Source organism: Entelurus aequoreus, linkage group LG08, assembly GCF_033978785.1.
Source record: "Entelurus aequoreus isolate RoL-2023_Sb linkage group LG08, RoL_Eaeq_v1.1, whole genome shotgun sequence".
Taxonomy (NCBI): Eukaryota; Metazoa; Chordata; class Actinopteri; order Syngnathiformes; family Syngnathidae; genus Entelurus; species Entelurus aequoreus.
Genome location: NC_084738.1, coordinates 73,522,965 through 73,549,105, shown reverse-complemented (window position 1 = coordinate 73,549,105; position 26,141 = coordinate 73,522,965). Strand labels below are relative to the sequence as shown.

General features: G+C 36.8%; 1 protein-coding gene across 1 annotated transcript; it reads right to left on the bottom strand.

Moving 5' to 3' along the window:
• Positions 1–1,757: 1,757 nt before the first annotated feature.
• Positions 1,758–26,050, bottom strand: LOC133656292 (protein LSM12 homolog A). The gene is made up of 5 exons (XM_062057299.1): positions 25,886–26,050; positions 21,792–21,925; positions 15,379–15,488; positions 15,183–15,309; positions 1,758–2,457 (listed from the first exon to the last, which is right to left on the bottom strand). The coding sequence occupies exons 1-5, from the start codon at positions 26,010–26,012 to the stop codon at positions 2,365–2,367; spliced, it is 591 nt and encodes a 196-aa protein (XP_061913283.1). The 5' UTR covers positions 26,013–26,050; the 3' UTR covers positions 1,758–2,364.
• Positions 26,051–26,141: the final 91 nt, after the last annotated feature.

Below are 26,141 nucleotides of genomic sequence, written 5' to 3'. Positions count from 1 at the left end.
TCCAACTACTTTACATCTATCTATTTTTAAAAATGGTTTCAGGAAATATAGCATATTTTGTGTTAAAAAAATAAAAACGGTTTTCTTCGAAAACATTTAAAAAAAAAAAAAAAAAAAAAAAAGTGAAGTTGATCAATAGATTTTTGAAAGTGGAAAAAAAATATTTTTACCATTTTGGGGGGTCTTTGAAATCTTTTTTTTTTTTTTTTAAACAGTCATTTTTAAAAAAATAATGAATTAAAAGCAACATTATTAATTTTTGACCTACTTAAGTCTCCAACTACTTTACATCCATTTTGAGAAATGGTTTCAGGAAATATAACTTTTTTGTTTTTAAAAAATAAAAACGGTTTACTTTGGAATTTTTTTTTTTAATTAAAAAAAAAAAAAAAGTGAAGATGATCAATAGGTTTGTTTTGAAAGTGAAAAATATATATATTTTTACCATTTTGGGGGGCTTTTTAAATCTTTTTTTTTTTTTTTAAACAGTTATTGTTTAAAAAATAATGAATTAAAAGCAACATTATAAATTTTTGACCTACTTAAGTCTCCAACTACTTTACATCTATCTATTTTTAGAAATGGTTTCAGGAAATATAACTTTTTTGTTTTTAAAATATAAAAACGGTTTACTTCGGAATTTTTTTAATTAAAAAAAAAAAAAAAGTGAAGATGATCAGTAGGTTTGTTTTGAAAGTGAAAAAATATATTTTTACCATTTTGGGGGGCTTTTTAAATCTTTTTTTTTTTTTAAACAGTCATTGTTTAAAAAATATTGAATTAAAAGCAACATTATTAATTTTTGACCTACTTAAGTCTCCAACTACTTTACATCTATCTATTTTTAGAAATGGTTTCAGGAAATATAGCATATTTTGTGTTTAAAAAATAAAAAACGGTTTTCTTTGAAAACTTTTTATAAAAAATAAAAAAAAAAGTGAAGTTGATCAATAGATTTTTGAAAGTGGAAAAAAAATATTTTTACCATTTTGGGGGGCCTTTGAATTCTTTTTTTTAAACAGTCATTGTTCAAAAAATAATGAATTAAAAGCAACATTATTTAATTTTTGACCTACTTAAGTCTCCAACTACTTTACATCTATCTATTTTGAGAAATGGTTTCAGGAAATATACCTTTTTTGTTTTTAAAAAATAAAAACGTTTTACTTCGGAATTTCTTTAATTAAAAACAAATAAAAAAGTGAAGATCAAAAGGTTTGTTTTGAAAGTGAATTTTTTTTTTTTTACCATTTTGGGTGCTTTTTAAATCTTTTTTTTTTTTTTTTTTTAAACAGTCATTGTTCAAAAAATAATGAATTAAAAGCAACATTATTTAATTTTTGACCTACTTTAAGTCTCCAACTACTTCAGGAAATATAACTTTTTTGGTTTTAAAAAATAAAAACGGTTTACTTCGGATTTTTTTTTTTTAATTAAAAAAAAATTAAAAAGTGAAGATCAATAGGTTTGTTTTGAAAGTGAAAAAAATATATTTTTACCATTTTGGGGGGCTTTTTAAATCTTTTTTTTTTTTTTTTAAACAGTCATTGTTTAAAAAATAATGAATTAAAAGCAACATTATTAATTTTTGACCTACTTAAGTCTCCAACTACTTTACATATATCTATTTTTAGAAATGGTTTCAGGAAATATAGCATATTTTGTGTTAAAAAAATAAAAACGGTTTTCTTCGAAAACATTTTTTTTATAAAAAATCAAATAAAATGTTTGATTTGTTTTGAAAGTGACATTTTTTTTTTTTCTTTACCATTTTGGGGGGCCTTTCAAAAAGTGCTTGAAGTTTACAGTCAGAATTTTTGTTACTTTTATTTTAGAAAATGTCTTTTTTTTTTTAAAGTGTGGCATTTCAAGTCACATTTGTGTTTAAAATACAGAAAATACAGACAGTAGAACGTGGACACGGCAACAAAAAAAGGGAAAGAAACAAACAAAAAACAAAAAAAGACAGAAAATAAAGCTAACAAGCCTTTCTGACTGCGCTAGTTTTTCTCTTTTTGAAATGGAACTGAAGGCGGAGAGGAAGGAAGGAAGGAATGAAGGAAGGAAGGAAGGAAGCGAGGAGGAGGGGCGGGGCACGTTAGTTAAGGAAACTATGGTGGCTTCATGTTTCATGTTTAAATTATTCTTTATAAAGTCTAATTTAAGATTTCATCTTTCCTCTCTTTCGCTTTTTTTGTCTTTTTCGTTAAATGGTGTTTTTGCTCTTCATGAACCAGGAACCTCGGCGCTCCGCCCTCGCAGACTCAGTCGCAGAGGAATCGCCGACCCGGCGGCGGCGACGGGGGGGGAGGGGGAGCGCCGGCGTGGCCTCTTCCCGCCCGCCCCTCCCCCGATGGAGCGGCCTCAAGAAGATAAAGTGGAGTCCTTCTGTGTTTGCTGTGCTTGTGAACGCTGCACCGTCTTCTGGCTTTCCACGTCTCGAAAATGTTTCTCCACCTGAGCGGGGGGGGGGGTGGAGGGGGGCGGGACTTTAGTCGTCAAACACAAAAAGGTAAACATGCCTACTGGGAGCCGGCGGCTACGCGACAGTTAAGCACACAATTGCACGTAATAATCGTTGACAATATCAACACGCATCAAATCATCGAGAGTTGCAAAATACTTACACATACAAAGTATCCAGTAAGTAACGTGTCCACATCATTCAACTGACTGTGTCATGAGCTTTACTTCATTAATTAGGTGTCACCCAAAATAAAGAATTACTTCAACTTAAAGACATCCATTGCAGACAGTTAATAATAATAATAATAATAAATAGGTGAGTGGTTGTCATACTTACCATTCTTCTCAAGACTTATTTCACTTGATGAACCCTTTTCTAACGTCCCTGGGCGATACAAATTCGTGTACCGATCCGATATCAAGTAGCTACAAGCCAGAATTTTTCATACCAATGACGATACTTAAAAACTTTTCAGATCTTTAAGTGCAATCAGACAAAAACACAACATTATTTCCTACTATTTATTTTCTTTTGTTCCATACAGGGATGTCATTTCTTATCGTGGTTATTATTATTATTATCGCCCTATTTTTAAACGTGCTCAAAATTGAAAAAAAAAATTTATACTTAAATATTTTAACTAAGATATTAATTAATAATTAATTAATTAATTAATAATTAATTGCAGATAAAAACACCTTCATGGACCTCTGGTAAAAAATGAAATGTGCATTTGAAAGCAACAAAAGCATAATAAACAGAGTAATAAAATAAATGACTCAAATAAATGTGAACATTGTGCAAGATAGCACTTTATGGACATAAGAGATTCAAAAATAAAAACTAGGGATGTCCGATAATATCGGCCTGCCGATATCGGCCGATAAATGCGTTAAAATATAATATCGGAAATTATCGGTATCGTTTTTTATATTATCTGTATCTTTTTTTTTTTTTTTTTTAATTAAATCAACATAAAAAACACAAGATACACTTACAATTTGTGCACCAACCCAAAAAACCTCCCTCCCCCATTTATTTCTGTTATCAATATTCTGGTTCCTACATTATATATCAATATATATCAATACAGTCTGCAAGGGATACAGTCCGTAAGCACACATGATTGTGCGTGCTGCTGCTCCACTAATAGTACTAACCTTTAACAGTTAATTTTACTCATTTTCATTAATTACTAGTTTCTATGTAACTGTTTTTATATTGTTTTACTTTCTTTTGTATTCAAGAAAATGTTTTTAATTTAGTTATCTTATTTTATTATTTTTTTTAATAAGTACCTTATCTTCACCATACACGGTTGTCCAAATTAGGCATAGTAATGTGTTAATTCCACGACTGCATATATCGGTTGATATCGGTATCGGTAATTAAAGAGTTGGACAATATCGGAATATCGGATATCGGCAAAAAGCCATTATCGGACATCCCTAATAAAAACCAATGTAAGAATGTTGAAAGATGGCACCTGGTGGCCATAAGACGTAACTGCACTTGTTGTCCATATAGATACAAATAGTGTTCATGTATGAGATCAAGGCTGCCAATTATGGCCAAAGTAATCATTAAGATTATTGTTTTCAAAATGTAAATGATGATTAGTGATCGTTAGGTAAAGAAGAGTCATTTTTATGTCTAATAAAAAGACTATAGATAAACATCCATTTATCCAAAGACAAATTCTTTATGTTTTTATTATTTAATATCAACTTGTCAAGTTTTTTAAATTATTTATTTATGTATATGTAGATGTAGATCAGGGGTCACCAACGTGGTGCCCACGGGCACCAGGTAGCCCGTAAGGACCAGATGAGTAGCCCGCTGGCCTGTTCTAAAAATAGCTCAAATAGCAGCACTTACCAGTGAGCTGCCTCGATCTTTTAAATTTTATTTATTTACTAGCAAGCTGGTCTCGCTTTGCCCGACATTTTTAATTCTAAGAGAGACAAAATTCAAATAGAATTTGAAAATCCAAGAAAATATTTTAAAGACTTGGTCTTCACTTGTTTAAAGAAATTCATTAATTTTTTTACTTTGCTTCTCATAACTTTCAGAAAGACAATTTTAGAGATAAAATACAACCTTAATAATGATTTTAGGATTTAAAAAAAACAAAACCTTTTTAGCTTTTAAATTCCTTCCTCTTCTTTCCTGACAATTTAAATCAATGTTCAAGTCAATTTATTTTTTTTATTGTAAAGAATAATAAATACATTTTAATTTAATTCTTCATTTTGGCTTCTGTTTTTTCGACGAAGAATATTTGTGAAATATTTCTTCAAACTTATTATGATTAAAATTCAAAAAAAAATATTCTGGCAAATCTAGAAAATCTGTAGAATCAAATTTAAATCTTATTTCAAAGTCTTTTGAATTTCTTTTTAAAAATTTGTTCTGGAAAATCTAGAACAAATAATGATTTGTCTTTGTTAGAAATATAGCTTGGACCAATTTTTTATATATTCTAACAAAGTGCATATTGGATTTTAACCTATTTAAAACATGCCATCAAAATTCTAAAATTAATCTTAATCAGGAAAAATTACTAATGATGTTCCATAAATTATTATTTTTTTTTTTTCAAAAAGATTCGAATTAGCTAGTTTTTCTCTTCTTTTTTTCGGTTGAATTTTGAATTTTAAAGAGTCGAAATTGAAGATAAACTATGGTTCAAAATTTAATTGTCATTTTTTTCTGTGTTTTCTCCTCTTTTAAACCGTTCAATTAAGTGTAAATATCATTAATTGTTAATAATAACAGAGTTAAAGGTAAATTGAGCAAATTGGCTATTTCTGGCAATTTATTTAAGTGTGTATCAAACTGGTAGCCCTTCGCATTAATCACTACCCAAGAAGTAGCTCTTGCTTTCAAAAAGGTTGGTGACCCCTGATGTAGATGATGTATCGGGAAAGATCCATTAAAAGTTTGAGCAGAAATATGTCGTATAGGAATTAACTATACACAATAACACAACAACAACGTGATGTGTCACATGAATGGTTTAAAAATAACACCATGAAAAAAACATGTAAAAAAAACAACTGTTTACTTTTTGATATAAAAATAAACACAAAGGAGTTTGGCGAATGAAGATGAAGTCTAATAAACAAGCTTTGTTTTTTTCCAACAAAGCCTCCCAAGAGGTTCCCTACAACAGTTTGGCCAACAAAAAGAAAGAGCGACACCTCTCACATCGAATACACAATCTTCACAGCCTGCATTCAGTTCGATGAGCTAGTATTCATGTTATTTGAACACGATAGAGTCAAATAAAGGAGTGAACATCCCAGTAAACAAAGTAAAGACTATATAAACAAGTTGTCGACATCGCCAGCTGCATGTTTCTTCACCTCATTAAAAGGAGCCATATGTAATAATTTCATGTCAAGTCATCATTAAATGATGTCAAATTACATTAATAAATCATCTTCTTTTCTAATACCTCTAGAAGTGATAACAGTAGTTCATGCTCATTTCAAAGTTATATTTACAGCCCCGAAATATTGTTGTTTTGATTTCGATGGCCCGCCCTCCACCGTTTGACCAATTAGAAAGTCTGCGAGTGTAACATCCAGGTTGCCAGTTACTCGCCGCCATCTTGGTCTGGCTACTGCCACGGGTAAAGTTACTAAACACGTCAGACCTTAGTCCATCTGAAAGTTACCATGGTCTACTTATTCATGACAAAGCCAGGAACAAAACCAGGATTTGATGCCGTTGAAAGATGGAGAAGACCATTGAAGGCGGAGAATATTCTGTCATCTGACGCCAAACTTGCTCATTTCCTCCTTGATAGGTAAGTCAGGCATTTATCTTTTCTTATTACTTGGAAAGTGACATTTGGTATATTGTCCAATACAGTCTATGATGTTGTCTAACAAAGCTAGTATGTTCCTGCAACCAATGTTAGCATGCTAGCCCGGTCAATGACACGTGGACATATATATAATACAAAAGCCAAAAGCAGTGAAGTTGTCACGTTGTGTAAATGGTAAATAAAGAGAATACAACAAATCCTTTTCAACTTATATTCAATTGAATAGACTGCAAAGACAAGATATTTCATGTTCACACTGAGAAACGTTGTTATTTTTTGCAAATATTAGCTCATATGGAATTGGATGCCTGCAACATGTTTCAAAAAAGCTGGCACAAGTGGCAAAAAAGAGTGAGAAAGTTGAGGAATGCTCATCAGAGACTTATTTGGAAGATCCCACAGGTGAACAGGCTAATTGGGAACAGGTGGGTGCCATGATTGGGTATAAAAGCCGCTTCCGTGAAATGCTCAGTCGTTCACAAACAAGGACGGGGTCGAGGGTCACCACTTTGTCAACAAATGCCTGAGCAAATTGTTTAAGAACAACATTTCTCAACCAGCTATTGCAAGGAATTTAGGGATTTCGCCATCTACGCTCCGTGATATCATCAAAAGGTTCAGAGAATCTGGAGAAATCACTGCACGTAAGCCATGATATTACGCACCTTGGATCCCTCAGGCAGTACTGCATCAAATTGCCACATCAGTGTGTAAAGGATATCACCACATGGGCTCAGGAACACTTCAGAAAACCACTGTCGGTAACTACAGTTGGTCGCTACATCTGTAAGTGCAAGTTGAAACTCTACTATGCAAAGCAAAATCCATTCATCAACAACACCCAGAAACGCTTTGCTGGGCCTGAGCTCATCTCAGATGGACTGATGCAAAGTGTAGAAGTGTTTTGTGGTCTGACGAGTCCACATTTCAAATTGTTTTTGGAAACTACGGATGTCATGTCCTCTGGAACAAAGAGGAAAAGAACCATCCGGATTGTTCTAGGTGCAAAGTGTAAAAGGCAGCATGTGTGATGGTATGGGGGTGTATTAGTGCCCAAGGCATGGGTAACTTACACATCTGTGAAGGCACCATTAATGCTGAAAGGTACATACGGCTTTTGGAGCAACATATGTTGCCATCCAAGCAACGTTACCATGGACGCCCCTGCTTATTTCAGCAAGACAATGCCATCATTCATAGTAAAAGAGTGCGGGTACTAGACTGGCCTGCCTGTAGTCCAGACATTGAACATGTGTGAAGGCTAAAATATGAGAAGGGAGACTGTTGAACAACTTAAGCTGTACATCAAGCAAGAATGGGAAAGAATTCCACTTCAAAAATGTGTCTCCTCACTTCCCAAACCTTTACTGAGTGTTGTTAAAAGGAAAGGCCATGTAATACAGTGGTAAAAATGCCCCTCTGACAACTTTTTTGCAATGTGTTACTGCCATTAAATTCTAAATCCAGGATTATTTGCAAAGTTTCTCAGTGTGAACATGAAATATCTCGTCTTTGCAGTCTATTCAATTGAATACAAGTTGAAAAGGATTTGCAAATCACTGTATTCTCTTTTTATTTACCCTTTACACAACGTGACAACTTCACTGCTTTTGGTTTTTGTATCTGCCAGTTAACCTGTATGTGGATGAGTCATCCAACTGCCGGGGCAAAGTACATTTAGTCCAATTAAAAGCTATGTGTATACGGGTAGTGTCAGTGCCTATTTCCTTCTCAATATGCTGAGGAAATGGTTCCAACATTAGTCATCATGGCAATGTGAAAGGTATGGAGACAGCCAAATCACATGTTCAAATAATTCCTCATTGGTTTTTGCATATTGTGGACTACACGTACCAAGTTATATGGCACTCTGAAAGGTTTAAAACAGCAGCCTATATATAGGCATACCTTGGTAAAATGTCTCCTATTTAGTTTTGGGCGTACATTAGGCTGCTAAGCATGCTCTACTTATTTTCACCAGTATAACCCTTGCTCGCGTTGGTTGTAGTCTTTGTTTTCTGATAGTACTGACAATAACCATATCATTGTTGTGATATTGTACGCAGGCATGACTTACTTCTTCCTGAAAATAGCCACATTTCTGTGTGAAATGTGTTGGTCAGAGATTTGTTATTGACAAAACTTGTCTATTCAGCTAATATGGTCACAGCACCTCAACTCCGAGTAAGAGGCAGCGGAAGTTTGAAGTTCCTTGGAGTAGACCAGTCCATCCAGCTGGATTCGGCTGCGTATCTGGCAACCTCAGTCAGGGAGAGGGGGAGGGGACTACAAAATTTTGACCGTGATTGCAGTACCATTTCTGGCCAGATTATTACACATGGCTCCTTTACCTCTCAGTCACAGCAGGACGCTGTATTGAGGAAATAAAAGCAACATCAAATAGTTTTCTCCTTCACTGTGTACGTTTAGTGGGAGACAAATGAGTCCGTCTCCATTATTGTCCACACATGTCTCCATCTAAAAACATCAGTGCGCTCCTGAACACACGCCGAGACTCCACGGAAATTAAGCGAGGGAAAATGAAGTTAAACTAAGCGCTCTCCGTAGCAAAGTCCATATAGTTGTTTTCCGCCATGTTATTATAAACGACGCTAGTGCGCATGCACCAGCGCTGCTGTGACGTTGTTTCCATGAAGTAAGCAGTGTTGCCTAAAACGAATGAATAAATGACGGTTTTTCGTCAGTCAAAAATTTAGACCAGGGGTCACCAACCTTTTTGAAACCAAGAGCTACTTCTTGGGTAGTGATTAATGCGAAGGGCTACCAGTTTGATACACACTTAAATAAATTGCCAGAAATAGCCAATTTGCTCAATTTACCTTTAACTCTATGTTATTATTAACAATTAATGATATTTACACTTAATTGAACGGTTTAAAAGAGGAGAAAACACGAAAAAAATGACAATTAAATTTGAAACATAGTTTATCTTCAATTTCGACTCTTTAAAACTCAAAATTCAACCGAAAAAAAGAAGAGAAAAACTACCTAATTCGAATCTTTTTGAAAAAATTTAAAAAAGAATTTATGGAACATCATTAGTCATTTTTCCTGATTAAGATTCATTTTAGAATTTTGATGACATGTTTTAAATAGGTTAAAATCCAATCTACACTTTGTTAGAATATATAACAAATTGGACCAAGCTATATTTCTAACAAAGACAAATCATTATTTCTTCTAGATTTTCCAGAACAAAAATTTTAAAAGAAATTCAAAAGACTTTGAAATAAGATTCAAATTTGATTCTACAGATTTTCTGGATTTGCCAGAATAATTTTTTTGAATTTTAATCATAATAAATTTGAAGAAATATTTCACAAATATTCTTTGTCGAAAAAACAGAAGCTAAAATGAAGAATTAAATTAAAATTTATTTATTATTCTTTACAATAAAAAAAATAAATTTACTTGAACATTGATTTAAATTGTCAGGAAAGAAGAGGAAGGAATTTAAAAAGGTAAAAAGGTATATGTGTTTAAAAATCCTAAAATCATTTTTAAGGTTGTATTTTTTCTCTAAAATTGTCTTTCTGAAAGTTATAAGAAGCAAAGTAAAAAAAATAATGAATTTATTTAAACAAGTGAAGACCAAGTCTTTAAAATATTTTCTTGGATTTTCAAATTCTATTTGAGTTTTGTCTCTCTTAGAATTAAAAATGTCGGGCAAAGCGAGACCAGCTTGCTAGTAAATAAATACAATTTAAAAAATAGAGGCAGCTCACTGGTAAGTGCTGCTATTTGAGCTATTTTTAGAATTACGGGCTACCTGGTGCCCGCGGGCACCGCGTTGGTGACCCCTGATTTAGACGGTATTACTAACCATAGACATCTTATAAGTAGATGGAGCATTGGCTGCTGTGACGCGAGAAATTGGGCCGCCATCTTGAAGTGGTGATGAGGAGCCGGCGAGCAGCCCAAACTGACAGTTGACAGGTAGAAAACAAAGATGCTAAGCTGACAGTTGACAGGTAGAAAACAAAGATGGTGTTCAGCGTTTTCCTGCTCAAATGAGCGGACTGTTGAGAATAAGAATCGGGGATTACTTTTCACACGTAAGATTTAACATTAACGTACTATTGGTTGTATTTTGTGAAAAGAAACCTATGAAATGCTCTATTTTGTCTTCATTATTTTGTCAGAATGCACCAGAATGCTTCATTTGTATGTGAAAATCACAAACAAATCTTCTGGTGGAGGATGACGCCCCCTACAGGGGTTTGGTTTACAAACTTTCAGCCCCACCTAAAACAAAATTCACCAGTCCGCCCCTGATTATGATGCATTCTCATTTTAGGCAAAGTATAAGACAATACTTTCTAAACAGTATAATTGTAACCAGGAATAAGTCTTCAAGTAACAATATTCAAATACTAACATTGTTGGGTAAGACAGGATTTGGTTTTATTCTGAATCCAGTGAAACAAATTGGTGGTTTTAGCTGTTTTTCAGGTGTTTATATATGTTTATGTTGAAGTATCTGGCAGACGCTTTTATCCAAAGCGACATACATAAAACAATCACTGTAAACATGATCATTTAAGGGAAGAATGTAATTCAAAATATCAATACAAAGTGTCAAGACAGAATAAACTCTCTGCTGCTGCAGCAACAGAGATACAGTCTATAAGATATATAGCTATCTAATGTATTCATACATTGTTTATGTAGCATGTATATATAACCTAATCACATTGTTTCTTCAACTTAAAAATAGCTGACCCTTTTTTTCCCCCTTCTCTTGGATTATATTCCCAGTTTTGATCTGGTCACTTATAGCATACTGTATAAGAATATTTTATTACTGTTAAGCAAACTATGAATAATAAAACATGTGTCCTTTATCATAGCTACACGTATGACAAAAAAGCGGGTGAAAATCAGTGGTATTCAGTGAGGTACGATGAATGAAATGCGCTGACAGTTCATTGCTCCTGCCAAATGAACTGCACTGAGTGTAGCGGATCACCACTCCAAGATGGCGGCCCCGCGTCTCGTCAGCGCCAGTAGGCAGTAGCGCTCCATGCTGCGTACCCTTAGCAGTGTTTCCCACACATTCATTTATTTGTGGCGGCCCGCCACGAAAGAATTAAGGCCGCAACAAAAAAAAAATATTATTTTAAACATTATTATTTTTATTTTATTTTTTTGTCCTGTCCAGCTTCTCAGGCAAATCATATAGTTGATGTAGATGCCCATATCGGCTGTTCACATTTACTTTACAAAAGAGAAGTGTAGGATCAAGATTTTTGGAGCTCTTTGTTCAGTGGATCAGATGTTTGATGAAGCTTTGTGTTTTCTGTTTATTTGTTACTGACTGTGGCAGGACACCTCTGCCTCTGTTTCACTTTATGTTGCTGGTAAATAATATGGTTGTAGTAGTAGGCTAAAGTGAAATTATTTAGTATGCACTAATTAAAGGGGCAGAGCTTTAAGAGACATTTTAGCTTTTATATTTTTATAAGATATATTTTTTGTAAGAACCACAATTAATAAATATATTTCAGTGTATAACTTACTGTTCAAATCTGTATATAAATATGTACATAAAGTGTTGTAATTATATCGTAAAATGGGTGGATGGATGGACGTTTAAAACAAAACTGTTATTATTAATTAGTAAGTATACATTTTTTTAGCCTTTTTAGAGAAAATATCATTGTAGTAAATTATGCAAATTACTCGATGTCATGGTGAACACGCCCATAGCCACGCCCCCACCGCCACAGGTATCTTGGCAGTTTATGGGAAACACTGCTTAGAACATGTGTATGTTACTAACCGTCGGGATTTTTGGCGGGGTTTATCATTATAGCGTTTACCGTTACATCCCTAGTTCCATACGGTCCTCATCCTGATACACTATACTACATGGTATCGATACGGTCGATACTTGCATTAATTCGCCCACCTCGTTTCCGTTAAACAGGTCTAGTTTAGGGTGTGTAGTGTAGCCTGTTCAGCTAGTCTTCCGTCTTTTCTCGTTACAGTTTGCTCCGTTTTTCAAATGTTGAGGCCATTTTATTCCGACAATGTACCGCAAATACAAAACGCTCTTCTTCGTGGTTGAGCGCGCGAGCAAGCGCGACTCCCTTTGACCATTTAGCTAGTTAGCTTCCTTTGTCGCGAGCTGATGTTAAAGTTAAAGTACCGGTACCAATGATTGTCACACACACACTAGGTGTGGCGACATTATCCTCTGCATTCGACCAATCACCCTTGATCACACCCTGGGAGGTGAGGGGAGCAGTGAGCAGCAGCGGTGGCCACGCCCGGCAATCATTTTTTTGGTGTTTTAACCCCCAATTCCAACCCTTGATGCTGAGTGCCAAGCAGGGAGGTAATGGCTCCCATTTATATAGTCTTTGGTATGACTCGGCCGGGGTTTGAACTCACAACCTACCGATTTTAGGACGGACACTCTACCCACTAGGCCACTGAGTAGTTGACAATAAGGAGAAAAAGGGGGAGTGTTATTGCAGCTGGAACTAACCGATCCGTCACTTATATTCAATTTGTATTTACCGTAAATTGCGGACTATAAACCAATACTTTTTTCCCTACGCTTTGAGCCCCGCGGCTTATAAAACGGCGTGGCTAATTTATGGATTTTTCTTGGTTGACGGCCATACTGCAAACAGTTTTCATAAAACACATGCAAATACATCGAAATGGTGTTATTGTTTGTGCTATGGGGCAGCGTAGCTCGCTTGGTAGAGCGGTCGCGCCAGCAACCTGAGGGTTTCTAGGTTCAATCCCCGCTTCTACCATCCTAGTCACAGCTGTTGTGTCCTTGGGCAGGACACTTCACCCACTTGCTCCCAGTGCCACCCACACTGGTTTAAAAATGGAACTTAGATCAGTGTTTTTCAACCTTTTCTGAGCCAAGGCACATTTTCTTCATTGAAAAAATCCGAAGACACACAACCAGCAGAATTCATTGAAAAATGTAACTCAGTAGCCGATATTGACAATAAAAAGTCGTTTTCGTAATTGTTGGATATGAATTCAAACCATAACAACTAGAGATGTCCGATAATATCGGTCTGCCGATATTATCGTCCGATAAATGCGTTAAAATGTAATATCGGAAATTATCGGTATTGGTTGTTTTTTTTTATCAGTATCTGGGTTTTTTTTTTTTTTTTTTTTTATTAAATCCACATAAAAAACACAAGATACACTTACAATTAGTGCACCAACCCAAAAAAACTCCCTCCCCCATTTACACTCATTCACACAAAAGGGTTGTTTCTTTCTGTTATTAATATTCTGCTTCCTACATTATATATCAATATATATCAATACAGTCTGCAAGGGATACAGTCCGTAAGCACACATGATTGTGCGTGCTGCTGGTCCACTAATAATACTAACCTTTAACAGTTAATTTGACAAATTTTCATTAATTACTAGTTTCTATGTAACTGTTTTTATATTGTTTTACTTTCTTTTTTATTCAAGAAAATGTTTTTAATTTATTTATCTTATTTTATTTGATTCATTTTTTTAAAAAGTGCCTTATCTTCACCATACCTGGTTGTCCAAATTAGGCATAATAATGTGTTAATTCCACGACTGTATATATCGGTTGATATCGGTATCGGTTGATATCGGTATCGGTAATTAAAGAGTTGGACAATATCGGCATATCGGCAAAAAGCCATTATCGGACATCCCTAATAACAACCATGCTTCACTATAACTCTTGTCTCAAAGTAGGTGTACTGTCACAACACGCTGTGACTTATTGAGTTTTTTGAGTGTCGTGTTTTAGTTCTTGTCTTGCGCTCCAATTTTGGTGGCTTTTTCTCTTTTTTTGGTATTTTCCTGTAGCAGTTTCATGTCTTCCTTGAACGCTATTCCCCCGCACCTGCTTTGTTTTGGCAATCAAAATTATTTGAGCTGTGCGGACGCTATCCTTCTTTGTGGGGACATTGTTGATTGTCATGTCGTGTACGCATGCACTTTGTGGACGCCGTCTGCTCCACGCGCTGTAAGTCTTTGCTGTCGTCCAGCATTCTGTTTTTGTTTACTTTGCAGCCAGTTCAGTTTTAGTTTCATTTTGCATAGCCACCCCTAAGCTTCAATGCCTTTTCTTAGCGGCACTTGCCTTTTGTTTATTTTTGGTTTAAGCGTTAGACACCTTTTTACCTGCACACTGCCTCCCACTATCGCCTGCATATTGTGATCACGACAAACCATGTTCTACAAAGCAATTAGCTACCTGCTGCCACCTACTGATATGGAAGAGTATTACACGGTCACTCTACCGAGCTCTAGACAGTACAGACACTCAACAACGGCACATTATTTGCGGATTATAATTACTGGTTTGCAAAAAATATTTTTAATCCAATTAAGTGAAATGACATAATCTCCCATGGCACACCAGACTGTATCTCACGGCACAGTGGTTGAAAAACACTGACTTAGATAATGGGTTTCACTATGTAAAGCGCTTTGAGTCACGAGAGAAAAGCGCTATATAAACATAATTCACTTCACAATGGCGCCATCTTTTGTACGAGTTCACTCACTGCAGGCGCCGCTGGCTGAATGGCTACAGTTTTTCCTGCAGTTTTAAAGCTTTCAACCGGAAGTACAAGTGCCGCTCCGTATCGTTTCTACTCGTATGGATTCTTCACTCATCACTCCGAGCAACGTTTGTAAGTTTTACAATATAACTAAATCAAGTCATACTTACTAAACCGTCCCATAACTATTTAATGAATAGTAGTACGTGCCATCGTAATGCAACGACGCTAGCGTCGTTAGCACTAGCTAATATGCTAACACGTTGGAAAGTCAATATAAAATGATGCTGCAGCCAGATGTTAAATAAAAAGGTATACTCACTATTTTGCGTACATGACTTAAAGCGCTTCCCTCTTTGCCTTTGCAGTTGTCCACCTGGTAAGGCGGCGAGATGACGACGTCATCCATCACGATGATGTTCTTCTCCTGCCATTTGCAGTCTTTGATGCTGCGCACACAAAGCCAGCGTGAAGGCCGGGAAGAAAAGTAAGCAGACGGGACGTTTTCTCGCGCTTACGTTTTGTGAATAGTCTGGAATAGCTGCTGGCCCTCCACAGACACCCCAGCACTGATTGCATAGGCTTGGGACAGCTTGTCCTCCTTTTCTGTCCTCGCTCGATTGGCAAGCTGCGGACACACATACACACACACACACACACACACACACACACATTAGACATCACGTATGACACAATCGAGGCTACAAACCAGCAAGCATCTTTTTCTTTAGTGGGAGTTTCAACAAGCTAAGCTAGCATCACAGAGGCAGGTTAGCGCTTAGCATAGGTTAGCCTACGAAAGACGACACATTTAGAGCGCACTGAAATATTTAAGTGCACAATATCCGCACCTGGTCTGCCAGAGAGTAAGACGACATACACTATATTGCCAAAAGTATTTGGCCACCTGCCTTCACTCACATATGAACTGTTATAATAATAATAGATTTTATTTGTAAAAAGCACTTTATATTGAGAAAACAACCTCAAAAAATGTATACTTACTAATTAATAATAACAGTTTTGTTTTAAACGTCCATCCATCCATTTTACAATATAATTACAACACTTCATGTAGACACTTGTGATTTAGGGCTATATAAATAAACATTGATTGATTGATGTACATATTTATATACAGATTTGAACAATAAGTTATTCACTGAAATATATTTATTTATTGTGGTTCTTACAAAAAATATATCTTATAAAATATAAAAGCTAAAATGTCTCTTAAAGGTCTGCCCTTTTAATTAGTGCATACTAAATAATTGAACTTTAGCCTACTACTACAACCATATTATTTACCAGCAACATAAAGTGAAACAGAGGCAGAGGTGTCCTGCCACAGTCAGTAACAAAAACAGAAAACAGTAGTGGTCAAATACAAATAAGGCAACAAGAGAAGTATCCTACACTTCTCTTTTGTAAAGTAAATCTGAACAGCCTATATGGGCATCTACATCAACTATATAATTTGCCTGAGAAGCTGGACAGGACAAAAAAAAAAAAAAAAAAATTTTTTTTTGTGGCGGACGTAATTCTTTCGTGGTGGGCCGCCACAAATAAATGAATGTGTGGGAAACACTGTGTTTGATAGAGACGCACAGACAAGTATTTTTTCATGCTTGGTGACAAGTTGCATCAAACAGGCGTCCAAAGTGCAACCCGCAGCACATTGTAAAAATACTATAAAAAAAATACAAAACAAAAGTGAAATAATAGCAAAAAAGGTGAAAATGTTGCAATGTTGACTAATAACACAAAGCTACCATTCATACTGTTTTTTATTTATTGATTTAAAACTGTCCTTGCGCAAAAAATAACCAATTAAAATCAATGTTATGAATTATTGACCTATTTAAGGCTCCAATTCACATCAAGTATTACACTTTGAAATATTTTTTTGGGAAAATATTGCATATTTTGTGTGTTCGCCATATAAAAAAAACAATGTTTTCTTTCCCAAAAAGGGCATGAAACCAACAAACATGAACAATAAACACTTATAATCGAGGGATAGATTTGAAGTTGATCTAAAGAAATAAAAAGTACGACTTATTTTTAATACTTTTATGAATGGGAATTAAAACCTCAAGAGTTTTAGTGGGATTTGCGCAAAAAAATTATGAATTAAAATGATTATTTTCTTATTCTCATTATGCATATTTTGTGTTTTTGCTACAAAAAAAGTGCATAAAACATTTTTTAACTTTTTATTGACAGACAGACCTGAAGTTGATCTAAACAGTTACAGTCAGGGCCAAAAATATTGTCACCCCTGCATTTATGTCAGATAATGCAGCACTTCCCCCAGAAAATTGTTGCAATGACAAATGCTTAGATATTCACATTTTTATTTCTTTTGTTTTATTTTACATGTGTTATGTGAGCAAGTTTTAATGTCGTAAATGTGATGTTTTATGTATTTGTTTACTGTTTTTAATGTAACCTTGCTGCTGCCCTCTTGGCCAGGTCTCCCTTGGAAAAGAGATCTCTGATCTCAATGGGATTTTACCTGGTTAAATAAAGGCTAATAATAATAATAATAATAAATAATAATAATTATTATTATTTCTTTTGTTTATATTAGAACAACACAAAAAAAGGCAAATATGATGTTATGTTACACAGACCTCCGAAAATGGACAGGACAAAATGATTGGCACCCTCAACTTAATATTTGGTAGCACACATAACAAAACAAAAATAAGTGAAATCAATGTAAGCATCAATGAGTTTCTTACACCTTTGCTACTGGAATTTCGGACCACTCTTCTTTTGCTAACTGCTTCAGGTCTCTCAGATTTGAAGGGCGCCTTCTCCCAACTGCTGTTTTTAGATCTCTCCATGGATGTTCTATAGCAGGGGTCACCAACGCGGTGCCCGCGGGCACCAGGTAGCCCGTAAGGACCAGGGGCCGTACTTATCAAGCTTCTTAGAGTGCCATTTTACACTTAAGTCCTGAGAATTTGCGAAATTTAGTCCTACTCTCAAACTTAAGAATAAAAGCTTTTTATCAACGTTCTTAAGTCTAAGAATCACTCCTACTCTCCACGATATTTAAGAGACCTTCAGAGGTGTCTTAAGTGGTTAGGAGTTGCCAGCAGGGGATGGCACTGAGGCGAGAGAGACGTGCGCGAACGTTCAGGGAACGGAACAATGTTTTGGTTTTTTTTGATGACGAGCAGCTGATCAAACGGTATCGTTTAGACAGAGCGGATATTATTTTTGTCACAGATTTAATACTTTTCGATTCCTTGTTGATTTCTGCATGTGGCTGCAGTGGGCTAGTATATATAGAGCCACCCACACCAGTTTCAAATTAGTTGCCTAATTAATGAATTGGAAAGAAAATGTTATGACAGTAGCGTATGTGTGTGGCCGTGAGGTGAGTGACGTCAGTGAGTGTGTGGGCGAGAGAAGAGAGGGAGCGGTAGTGTGAGTGCCGGCGGGGACTAGTTTGTTTCGTGTTATTTTGTAGTTTGTCAAAATATACACTCCCATTGTCCACTTAAATATTTCCAAGATATTTCTTTATTCTTAGACAAGGGATTCCCTTCCGTGATTGATAATTTCTATGGACACAGGAATGACGTCACCTAAAATTCCGTTTACGGCACATAGTAATGTCGTAATTCAGCTCTGAGTGTGACACTTAAGATTCAGTCCTACACTTCGCTGAAAGTGTGAGTAAGACGCTTGATAACTACCTTTTAAGTGCAGCTTTCAGCGAAGAATTTATTTACTCTTAAGTCAACTCTTAGCAGACTTCTTAGGAGTAATTCTAAGAAGCTTGATAAGTACGGCCCTAGGTCTTCACTAACTGACAAAGAAACAGATAACAGATTTGGTGTCCAGTTCAAAGTGCGACATGATTTATTTAAAAATTTGAGAGTTGACTTTTGTATTTTACATGAGCTATTATTTGTACAAACATGGTGCAAAGTAATTCACGATTTGTTCAAAAATGTTAGTGGCTAGCTAGTTAAAATGGGATATTGTGATTTCACAAGACTGTCTTAGAAGTGATCATTTGAAAATGTACAATTTGAAAAATGTGCACTTAGAGAAAATATAAAAATAAAGTGTTGCATATTGATATTTATCTGTTTCTATATATATTTATTGTGAGAAATCATTAAGATGATCAGTGTTTCCACAAAGATAAATATCATTAATTATTAATAATAACATGGAGTTAAAGGTAACTTGAGCAAATTGGCTATTTCTGGCAATTTATTGAAGTGTGTATCAAACTGGTAGCCCTTCGCATTAATCACTACCCAAGAAGTAGCTCTTGGATTCAAAAAGGTTGGTGACCCCTGTTCTATAGGATTTAAATCTGGATTCATTGATGGCCAACTTTGTCTTAAGCCATTTTTCAGTCGGATGAAACTCAGCGGCAGGAAGAAACCCACAGTCCGCAGAGCATCAGCACCCTGCAGGATGAGGGGGAAGCTTCAGGCAGAACCACCAGTCCAAGACCATACCCAGTACACGCAAAAAGGAAAACATGCAAGGACGTAAGCCGTTGGTGAAAAGGCCAAAGTCTAACAGCAAGGAGTGGGAAACGGAGGGTGTGGCATGGAGGGGGGTGTACCTGGGACGCTAGGTACACCGTTGAGCCCTCTGGAGACGTCGTGGGCTTCAATCAACGAAACGTCGATGAAGCAGGGTGCCCACCCGAAGACCCCAATGACATACTTACCCTCCCTTTCACCACTCCACACCGACTGCTACCGTCAGGATTGTTCCTACTTACCAAGGGATTGAAACATCTAGTTCTATTTGCTTTACTAATTGTAAGTATACTTTGGGTGGTTGTCCATGACCTATGATGGAGACCCAGCTTTCTAACACCGGGCCCTACATTATGCCCCAAAATTCTTTGGTAGTCCTCAGATTACATGATGCCACGCACACAGTCGAGGCCTCCGGTGCCAGAAGCAGCAAAAACATCAGTGAACCTCCACCATGTTTGACTGTAGGGATGGTGTTCTTTTCTTTGAAGGCCTCATTTTATTGTCTGTAAAGAGTGTGATGATGTGCTTTGCCACTTGAGTCTCATCTAGGGATGATACTCGAAACCGGTTTTCCCGGTTGTTTGATAAGAAAAGAACCGAGTCCTCGGACTCTAATCCCTTTTTGAGAACCGGTACCCGTTATCGAGACCACTATAGTAAAGGAAAAGAGTTGATTCTTTATTCGAATCCCGTCCCGACCAGAAATGCTCCGTGGGACATCACAAGAATTGACGTCACGTAGCTCAATCATTAGACGCAGATACCGAAAGCAGGAAAACAATGGACGGGAAAAAGTGCTCCAAGGTGTAATAAAGTTCAAAACAAAAGCTATCATCCATCGAATAACTTTACTGAGAGATTTGAGCAGGGTAAAACACATGACGAACACTTTTACCAGCAACCGGAAACATAGCAACCAGGCTAGCAACGCACCTCCTTTACGGCAGCTGTCGCAACGTTCTTGAAACAACCGCAGCACATACATATATATACAACATATCTCACTTTTTTAACTTTTGTTTTTCTTTCCTTGTAAACAAAACAAAATCACACTGTAGATGTGTTGTCTGTCTAATTATAAATAATGCAGACGAGGCGTGTTGGCTGAGTTCTTGACGTTTACTTTCACAGCGTGGCAACATGCAACACTTTTCGGGGCTACCGCGCATGCTCGTAACTCTCGTTGCATGCTGGGTAGTGTAGTTGTTATATTCTCTAGCTAATAACATTTTTCCCCCTATAAAGAAATAATGTTAACTCAATAAAGTGTATTTCTTTTTTTAGCTTTAACTTTTCATTTTTTAGCATTGTAACCACATTTGCAAACAACTTTTCTCTTCATAGAATTTTCTTTCAATAAAGAAATAAAGTGCAAAAATGTCAAAGCATCATAACAAACAGTTATGTCAAATAGCCGCAGAATTGCACTTTTTGGAGAGCTGTATTATTTTCAGTTTTGTGCCCAAGGGACTGATTTTATTTAACACTATATTATTATTTATACACCTATAGTGATCACAGAGACAGCTTGTTTTTGTGTTACTGTATATATTTGTTTTTCTGAAAAATCCCACTTAATATACTTTGGGTAACAACAGTCGATATTTATTTATTTTATTTTATTTTTTTAGGGGGGTAACAGTCAATATTTATTTATTTATTTATTAGATTAAATTGTTTTCTTATATAATAAAAGTGAGCTTTTGTTAAACCAAATATTGTGCGTTTTTTTTCCATATACAACAACCTATATGGACTCGATAAGAGAATCGATAAGGAATCGGTTCGATAAGAGGATTCGATAATAGACTCGAACTCGATAATTTCTTATCAAACATCATCCCTACTTACAGCTTGTTTTAAAATGTCTCTGACAATCTTGCACTTTCTGTTTTGAAATGACATGAATGTTTGTGCCACTGCTTAATAACTGTTTCATAAATACACTTTTAGTTGTGATTTCCCTCTCTGCATGAAAGTTTAAAATGAGCACATATTAATGAAGTATGAAGAAGAATGTTTTAATGTAGACACATAGAATCATCATACTGCTGTGATTATATGCATCAAGTGTTCATTCAAGGCTAAGGCATAATATCCAGATATATATCGTGTATCGCGACATGGCCTAAAAATATCGCGATATTAATAAAAGGCCATATCGCCCAGCCCTAGTTCTAATGCAAATAAAAGAAATAAACATGTGAATATCAAAGCATTTGTCATTTCAACAATGAAATTTGGTCCTCAGGACCGAACGTGAGGAGAGGTTCAAAAGAACAATAATTATATATTGTGTTGGTTTTAAAAATGAACATGATCAAAATGGCCCCCGCATGTTTTCATTCTTCAGTGGAAAAAGTTTGGACCCCCATGAGACACGTCCTGTAAACAAAGGCTCTTACCTTGCTAACATTCAGTGATGCTAGAGGGGGCGGAGTCTCAGTGCGGTCATTGATGATGTCCACTTCTGAAACATAGCCTAGGTTGATCAGGATGACGTCGTTGAGGTTGGGCTTGCCGCTGGAAGAAGCACATTCTGGGGGGCCGCAGTCAAGGAGCCAGGGCACAAAGTGGTGGAACAGCAGAAGGGGATTTTTTTTTTTTAAATGCATTATCGACCTAAATGATCCTGTGACAAACATATAAAATACATTATAGACCTAAATGAGTCTGTGACTCAAGTATAAAATACATTATAGACCTAAATGAGCCTGTGACTCAAGTATAAAATACATTATAGACCTAAATGAGTCTGTGACAAACATATAAAATACATTATAGACCTAAATGAGTCTGTAACAAACGTATAAAATACATAATAGACCTAAATGAGCCTGTGACTCAAGTATAAAATACATTATAGACCTAAATGAGCCTGTGACTCAAGTATAAAATACATAATAGACCTAAATGATCCTGTGACAAACATAAAAAATACATTATAGACCTAAATGAGTCTGTAACAAACGTATAAAATACATTATAGACCTAAATGAACCTGTGACTCAAGTATAAAATACATTATAGACCTAAATGAGCCTGTGACAAACATAACATACATTATAGACCTAAATGAGTCTGACAAACGTATAAAATACATTATAGACCTTAATAAGCATGTATTAAACGTATAAAATACATGATAGACCTAAATGATACTGTGACAAACATATAAAATACATTATAGACCTAAATGAGCCTGTGACAAACATAATACATTATAGACCTAAATGAGCCTGTGACAAACATAATACATTATAGACCTAAATGAGCCTGTGACAAACATATATAATACATTATAGACCTAAATGAGCCTGTGACAAACATATAATACATTATAGACCTAAATGAGCCTGTGACAAACATATATAATACATTATAGACCTAAATGAGCCTGTGACAAACATATATAATACATTATAGACCTAAATGAGCCTGTGACAAACATATAATACATTATAGACCTAAATGAGCCTGTGACAAACATTATAATACATTATAGACCTAAATGAGCCTGTGACAAACGTATAAAATACATTATACACCTAAATGAGCCTGTGACAAAAGTATAAAATACATTATGGACCTAACTCAGTGGCCTTGTGGTTAGAGTGTCCGCCCTGAGATCAGTAGGTCGTGAGTTCAAACCCCGGCCGAGTCATACCAAAGACTATAAAAATGGGAGCCATTACCTGCCTGGCATTCAGCATCAATAATAATAATAATAAATTAGATTTTATATCACGCTTTTCTATTATTAGATACTCAAAGCGCTCACAGAGAAGTGGGAACTCATCATTCATTCACACCTGGTGGTGGTAAGCTACATTTGTAGCCACAGCTGCCCTGGGGTAGACTGACGGAAGTGAGGCTGCCAGTTTGCCCCTCCGACCACCACCTATCATTCATTCACCGGTGTGAGCGGCACCGGGGCCAAGGGTGAAGTGTCCTGCCCAAGGACACAACGGCAGCGATTTGGATGTCAAGAGGCGGGGAGCGAACCTGCAACCCTCAGGTTTCGGGCAAGGCCGTTCTACCCACTACGCCATACCGCCCCTATCAAAGGTTGGAATTGGGGGTTAAATCACCAAAAATGATTCCCGGGAGCGGCCACCGCTGCTGCTCACTGCTCCCCTCACCTCCCGGGGGGTGATCAAAGGGTGATGGGTCAAATGCAGAGAATAATTTCGCCACACCTAGTGTGTGTGTGTGACAATCATTGCTACGCTAATTAAGCATGTGACAAAATACATTATAGACCTAAATGAGCCTGTGACTAAAGTATACAATACATTACAGACCTAAATGAGCCTGTGACTAAAGTATAAAATACATTATAGACCTAAATGAGCCTGTGACTAAAGTATACAATACATTATGGACCTAAATGAGCCTGTGACTAAAGTATACAATACATTATAGACCTAAATGAGCCTGTGACTAAAGTATACAATACATTATAGACCTAAATGAGCCTGTGACTAAAGTATACAATACTTTATAGACCTAAATGAGCCTGTGACTAAAGTATACAATACATTATAGACCTAAATGAGCCTGTGACTAAAGTATACAATACATTATAGACCTAAATGAGCCTGTGACTAAAGTATATAATACATTATAGACCTTAATAAGCATGTAACAAACGTATAAAATACATAATAGACCTAAATGAGCCTGTGACTAAAGTATAAAATACATTATAGACCTAAATGATCCTGTGACTAAAGTATATAATACATTATAGACCTTAATAAGCATGTAACAAACGTATAAAATACATTGTAGACCTAAATGAGCCTGTGACAAACATAATACATTATAGACCTAAATGAGCCTGTGACTAAAGTATATAATACATTATAGACCTTAATAAGCATGTAACAAACGTATAAAATACATTATAGACTTAAATGAGCCTGTGACAAACGTATATAAAACATTGTAGACCTATATGAGCCTGACACAAAAGTTTAAATACATTATAGACCTATATGAGCCTGTGACTAAAGTATAAATACACCCATCCATCCATTTTCTACCGCTTATTCTCTTCGGGGTCGCGGGGGGCGCTGGAGCCTATCTCAGCTACAATCGGGCGGAAGGCGGGGTACACCCTGGACAAGTCGCCACTTCATCGCAGGGCCAACACAGATAGCCAAGACAACATTCACACTCACATTCACACACTAAGGCATTATAGACCTAAATGAGCCTGTGACTAAAGTATAAATACATTATAGACCTAAATGAGCATGTGACTAAAGTATAAAATACATTATAGACCTAAATGAGCCTGTGACAAACGTATATAATACATTACAGACCTAAATGGACGGCGTGGCGAAGTTGGGAGAGTGGCCGTGCCAGCAATCTGAGGGTTACTGGTTCAATCCCCACCTTCTACCATCCTAGTCACGTCCGTTGTGTCCTTGAGCAAGACACTTCACCCTTGCTCCTGATGGGCCTGGTTAGCGCCGTGCATGGCAGCTCCCGCCATCAGTGTGTGAATGTGTGAATAGTGTCAAAGCGCTTAGAGTTCCTTAAAAAAGGTAGAAAAGCGCTATGCAAGTACAACCCATTTAAATGAGCCTGAAACAATAGTATAACTACATTATACACCTAAACGAGCCTGTGACTAAAGAATACAATACATTATAGACCTATATGAGCCTGTGACTAAAGTATAAATACATTATAGACCTATATGAGCCTGTGACTCAAGTATAAATACATTATAGACCTATATCAGTTGCATCCCAATGTTTTAAAAGGTGCAGACACACACATTGTTGCATGCATGCTGGTTGTAGTTTGTGTGTCATAAAGATGCTATAACACACTGGGACTTTTCTCCCTTCATGCAAAAAAAAAGCAACAAGTCCAAAGGATTTGCAGCGGTCAGCTGTCATTGAGCACATTTGTGTGCACAATAGTAGCGTGCAGCCCTGCACACAAACACACCCTCAGGGGGCTTGCAGGACGTGGAGCTAGCGGCTAACGCAAGGCCCCTGGTGGGCAATCTGAACCCAGGCGCGACAATAAACCCCGCCATCTTTTGACAAGTTGTAAGGACGACGCAAACAGGACAAAAGTGATGAGGCGAAAAGGGCGCCACGTTGTTGGCGGAATATGTTAGTGAAGCAATGGAGGCTAGCAATGGCATGCTAACACAGCTAGCTGCGGAGCTAGCTCAATGAAGCACGGGAAGTGTGCCCGCCTATCGTGTGATAAAGAAGCAGCCACCAAAATGAACGTAAATAGTAGTAAAAGCGAGATGAAAAAAAGGGGGAAAAGGGGACACCTGCGTTAGCTCGCTAGCTAGCCTCGCACAGCCATGATGCCTGCCGTCGCCAGATAGTGATCCGTGTCGAGGACCGAGGGCGCACTATTTGGCACGTCCTCGGCTCGGCCCTGGCAAGCGGGCCGAAGCCGAGCCGGGAAGCCGTCCGCCGCCCGGTCCCTCCTGGGCCAGGGCTGGACAAAAGGATACTCAGGGTTAACATCTTGGACTGGTAGTCGAAGGCCACCACCTCCCCCTGCAGACGCTGGCCCAAGCAGGTGAGGCAGGAGACATGGCTCCCGACGCTGAAATACTCCCCCGGTCCAGGAGCCGCCATCTTCTCCGCCAGCAAAGCCGGAGTGCGTGCCTTACGTCAAGTGCGGAGCGCGACGTGATGACGTGATGACGTACTGGAAAGGGGGTTGGCGCGTCGACGTCCTCCCCAGTGATGATTTCTCAACTCCGA

Bases quoted from the DNA above. Each gene is read 5' to 3' on its own strand.
- LOC133656292 (XM_062057299.1), bottom strand. From the start codon at position 26,012: ATGGCGGCTCCTGGACCGGGGGAGTATTTCAGCGTCGGGAGCCATGTC. The intron at 15,489-21,791 runs GTAAGAGCCTTT...GTGTGTCCGCAG, and splicing joins CATCACTGAATGTTAGCAAG to CTTGCCAATCGAGCGAGGAC. The intron at 2,458-15,182 runs GTGAGTATACCT...CCCCCCGCTCAG, and splicing joins TAAGTCATGTACGCAAAATA to GTGGAGAAACATTTTCGAGA.